The sequence below is a fragment of the Arachis ipaensis genome, chromosome B10 (genome assembly GCF_000816755.2).
Source record: "Arachis ipaensis cultivar K30076 chromosome B10, Araip1.1, whole genome shotgun sequence".
Taxonomy (NCBI): domain Eukaryota; kingdom Viridiplantae; phylum Streptophyta; class Magnoliopsida; order Fabales; family Fabaceae; genus Arachis; species Arachis ipaensis.
In genome coordinates, this window is record NC_029794.2 from 1,185,620 (window position 1) to 1,190,681 (window position 5,062).

At 34.9% G+C, this 5,062-nt stretch overlaps 1 protein-coding gene across 1 annotated transcript; it reads right to left on the reverse strand.

Moving 5' to 3' along the window:
- Window positions 826-4,172, reverse strand: LOC107623321 (triose phosphate/phosphate translocator, non-green plastid, chloroplastic). Its single transcript, XM_016325529.2, has 9 exons — window positions 3,584-4,172; window positions 3,068-3,190; window positions 2,839-2,991; window positions 2,520-2,605; window positions 2,317-2,401; window positions 2,057-2,176; window positions 1,879-1,947; window positions 1,343-1,472; window positions 826-1,229 (listed from the first exon to the last, which is right to left on the reverse strand). The coding sequence occupies exons 1-9, from the start codon at window positions 3,953-3,955 to the stop codon at window positions 1,153-1,155; spliced, it is 1,215 nt and encodes a 404-aa protein (XP_016181015.1). The 5' UTR covers window positions 3,956-4,172; the 3' UTR covers window positions 826-1,152.

The window sequence follows — 5,062 nt, forward strand, 5'->3', positions numbered from 1 at the left end:
TTAGTATGCTATACATAAATTTTCAATATTATTGAATATTAAAAGAAAACATAAATATTTAATGATAAACGATAAATATATGTTTTCATGGTACTAAATTAACATGATATATCTAATACTTTTCCATTTTAAAATATGTGTTACAAAATTTAGTCATATTAAAAAAATCAATGTATTTAAATATATAAACATTTTGAAACGAAAGAAATATGATATTGATATTGATATATTTCATATTTAGGGAACATTTACCGCATTAAAAATGGTCACTCGTAGAACTTTTTCACGTGGACTTTACGATGAATAATTGTTGCCAACAATTATTGATATTGCCGGTAATGACAAATTACGGTTTCTAACAGCCACATGGTGGTCACTACTACTCGCTAGAATCAACAATAATATATAATAAGATTGCAACAAAGTAATCTTTCAAAATATTAAAATACATTAATTTTAAAGCAACTTCCAAGGAACTTGACAAAATGCCTTTAAACATAAACTAAACAAAAAAATTGTTCTCAATAACACGTAGAGAAGCTTTTATAAAGAAAAATATCTGCCTAAGATGCCAAATACTCTAACATCAGCCGGTAACAAGTAACGAGTCTAATTCTACTTACCGAACAATAAATTGAAACGGTTAAACGCTAAGAGTAACAGAAAAGTTATACACTAAAATTACAATTCTCAATATTTTAATGGCACCAACAAAAATCATAATTGAAAATAGTTAAATCTGGTATAAATAAAAATATGCCCGTATGCAAAGGTATAATGTAAAAGTGACATTACTCTAACAGAAGAACTTGCACTAAGTCTATGTGTACCAAATCAATAGATGATTACATATATGCTTCATGTAAGCAAATATTACATTAAGAACACGCACACCTTCATGAGGTATTTGAGCAAAATTCAGAAGCTGATAAATTTTTTCATGTAGCAAAATCAATGGGCACTTACTCAGAATATTGAAATCCACAAGGTAGCTAAGAGAGAAAAAAAAAAAGAAACAAAAAACAAAAAACAAAAAAGGTGACGGATAAGAGGTAATCCTCAAGTTCCCTATCTGACCTACAAATAAATTAGAGATGTAGCTATTTGGCTGCTGCTTTTTTCATGCAACGACAAAATTTTACCATTTGAAAATTAAGCTGTCTTGGCCTTTGGCTTAATCCTCTTCACCCTTGAGTATAGGAAAACTCCAGCAAGAGCTACAGCAGTTCCTGTAGAAAGAACATAAAAATCTCAGCAAATGATAGCAGGGATACAATATAATTATTAAAACTTCAAACATCTCTTCAACTGTTTTCCAGTTGGAAGTGGGAAGAAGTTTTACCGAAAGCGTTCACAGGAGAGACAGGTGTTTGGAAGAAGATGACAGAGCTAACAATGACCACAACCCTCTTCACACAGTTGCCAACAGAGTGAGTAACAGGTGATACTCTCTGCAATATCATGTAAGAAACCTGCATAGCCAATTCACAGAAAACCATCAGTACCTATTATTAAGAAATGCAGAGTCTTTTAACCATTCATCATTATAGGATAAAACAAGTCATTTTCTAAATAAATTTAAATGTTCAACTTCAACAGCCCAATGAGGTAAGGGCATAGACATAAAATATCTCACAGCATAGTGGTCATACAGTCACTCAACTTCTGTAACATTTTTAAACATCTCACATAAAACAGATTTGCTTGGATATGTAACATTCACTTAGGTTTAACTTAGCATTCAAAATTTTTTGAATCGATCATCCCAGTGTTGGACTGGGGTTTGATGTTGATGTCAGAGATTCAATGCTCCACTAGGCCACAATATAGCCCCACATTTAACAAGTGCTTGAACCGAAAGCATATAAATCAACTCACTTGCTGATATGCATGGAAACAGAGTGCAGCAAGTACAGATCTAATGTACACTTGTCTCACATTTAAACCCTGTCAAGAAAAATGATGTAACAACGGATTAGCATTCTCAACACCATTATGTCTTTTGATTGTGGCAATGTGGATATGACAAAAGCTATGCTAACATCAAGATACTCACAGCAGATTGCAGGTAAGTAGGGGTAAATTTGACACCCTCCATGACGAAAGCCACAGGTGCTAACAAGAAGAAGGACATGATCGTTATTATAGAGAAGAGGGTTATGTTATCCATAGAATCCTGAGAAGAACAAAAATGCATGTTATTTTCTGCTTTCTAAATGTGAAATAACATTTATAAAATGCATTCTGAATTGTATCAATTAACATAAACAATGACACATATCCAAAACTTTTGGAAGTGTTCCTGCATTAAAATACCTCTTTCTTAACCATGACTTTTTTGCTAAGAACATTACGAGATTGATTCAACACGTTGGAAGCCATTGCACTCCAAAATCCAGCCCTATCCAATATTCCACCATGTTAGAATTCTAATGATCAAATCCTTTTTTAATGCATGATATCTCTTCCCATTCCTCTTCCAGAAGACCAGAAGTAATAAGACACAGAGGAGATCTTACCAATTGAAAGAGGCCTCAGTCACAGATGCCAATGCAACACCACCAACAATAGGCAAAAGGGAACCAACCACCCATGGTGTAGGCATCTACAAGAAAGTTAAATGATGGATTAAAATTGGAAATCATCAATTTACAATTTCTTGGATGTCTAAGGACTTTTTCTTCAAGAAACTGCTTCAACTGTCTATTGTCTCTAACTACGGGTAACCTTTTAAAATTCACTTTTTCATTGATTGCAATAGGCTACCCTTTTAAAATTTCACTTTTTCATTGATTGCAATAGGCACTGCGAGGTTGTACGAAAATATAGTATTCTAACCTCTCCAAGGAACATTGCGGAAAAGACCACTGAAAAGAAAGGCTCCATGGCTTTGATTGTGTGAGTGAACGACACAGCCACCTTTCCAAGACTCATATTGGTGAAAAGATTTCCGAAAGTATGCACGAGAGCCAGTGGCAATATTGCTGCAAGCTGCCAAAAGATTCTCAGTCAGTCAACAATGCAGAACACAGAATATACAATAATTCATCAACCACCACCAGAATACCTGAGCACCAGTGATCTTCGGTCTCTTGTACAGATTCAAACCCCACATAAACGACACAAGAACAGTTCCAACAGCAAATTGAACAAGGGTCACAGTCACCGGAAATTGATAAACCTTCAAGACCTGTAAATAACCATATATTTATTTATTTTTTTTTCAAAAAACGATCAAGCTAAATTCAAATCCAAATTATCAAGAAAATGAGAAATGACAATAACCTTCAGAACCTCAACAACAGAGAAAAACAATCCAAATTCCAGCACAACACTATAATCACAATTTGATAATTTCACATAGATCTATAAACTATAATTCAAAATTGAATTGCTAGCACATAGTAAGAGCTTTCACAACAAAATAAAACATTCGCACAAACTACGATTATCAATTCAGCTCAAACATGAAGCAAACATTTACGTTCAGATCAAATTACATACATCCACTTCCACCAAAATTCCACTAAAATTTTCTCATACACGTTGAAATTTTAAAAAATAATATAAAAAATCGAATCACCTGCTTATTGTAGATATTGAAGTAGATGTTGAATAGGTACCAGAGGCCGAAGAGGGAGCCAAGCTCAAGAGTCTTGAGCAAGCCGCCGGAGGCAGCGGCGTCTCCGCTGGCGCTTTCGGGAACGGAGGCGGCTCTTGCCTCGAAGCGAGCGCGGTCGTCGAGATCGGAATTGCGCGGGCGGAACTTAAAGGAGGAGGAAGAAGAATGAAGCCAGGATCGGCGCGTGAAGGAAGAAGAGGTTGCATTGGAGGTAAGGGGATCGGATTTGGAAGCAGAGAGACGCAATGGATGGAAAGAGAGGGAGGCGGAGCGAGGCGCGTGGGGAGTGCGGAGAGGGAGGGAGGGAGAGAGAGTGAAAGCCACGCTCTGCATTTTTGTAGTAAGGAGATCTGAGGCGAGAAATGAAATCTGAGAGGGAAGAGAAGGTAGTTATAGAATAGTTAGGGAGGGTTGTGATTTGTGAAATGTGAAGAGAGAGAGAAGAGAACTTCGGAGTTTCCGCCAGCAGCAAAGCAAGGCTTCGAGGTTGGTGGGAAAAGTAAGGGTAGTCGCAGTAGTGAATGACAATGTTTTTGCGTCTCTCTCTGTAATAATAACAGAGAGAACGGGGGAGGAGGTTTTTCTTTTCATTTTGATTTCTTTTATTTATTTATTAAAACGGTAGATACTTTCAAGTTTCACCAAGATCCAAGTGGCTAATTTTTTTTGTTATAGAAGTAAAAGTGGTGATATATTTTAACATGATAATTTTTTGTGTTTTTTAAAACTGTGGAAGTACACAAATTTTTACCGATTTCTGTACTTAAAATTTTTTAATTTTTTTTTAACACAAGTCCCTGGGACCGATTTGTGTACCAACACAAATCTCTGAGACCGATTTGTGTATCTCTCAGAAATCTCTGGGACCGATTTATGTACCAACACAAATTCGTGGGACTGATTTGTGTACCTCTCAGAAATCTCTGGGACCGATTTGTGTACCTCTCACAAATCGGTCAATCCAATTTCTGTACCTCTAGTTAAACGATCCCATATTTAAGTATAACATCCCAACAATCCACATTTAAGAAAAATACCACTATCACTCCAATATTAAAAATAAAAAATTCGATCCAAGTATCCAACACATGAAACCGAATTTTCTTTTTCTTTTTCCTTTTTTTTATATTATTTTTTTAATATTCAAAGTTATTTACGTATCACTTCCAAAAAAACGTCCAAAAAAAAACGTGAGTTAAATTGACATTTGACGATTTTTCACGTACAAATATTTTCTTATAAAAATAATTGTTTAGATGTTTATTGATAGGTTGATACGCATGTATAATTGTTAGGAAGATTTTCAAGTGTACTGTTATACTGGTGTATTAGTAATTTTTAACCGTTGATCTTAATTATATATATTTTTTATAATTAAAATCAACGGTTAAAAATCACTGAAACACCGGTACGACGGCATACTTAAAAATTTTCTTAATT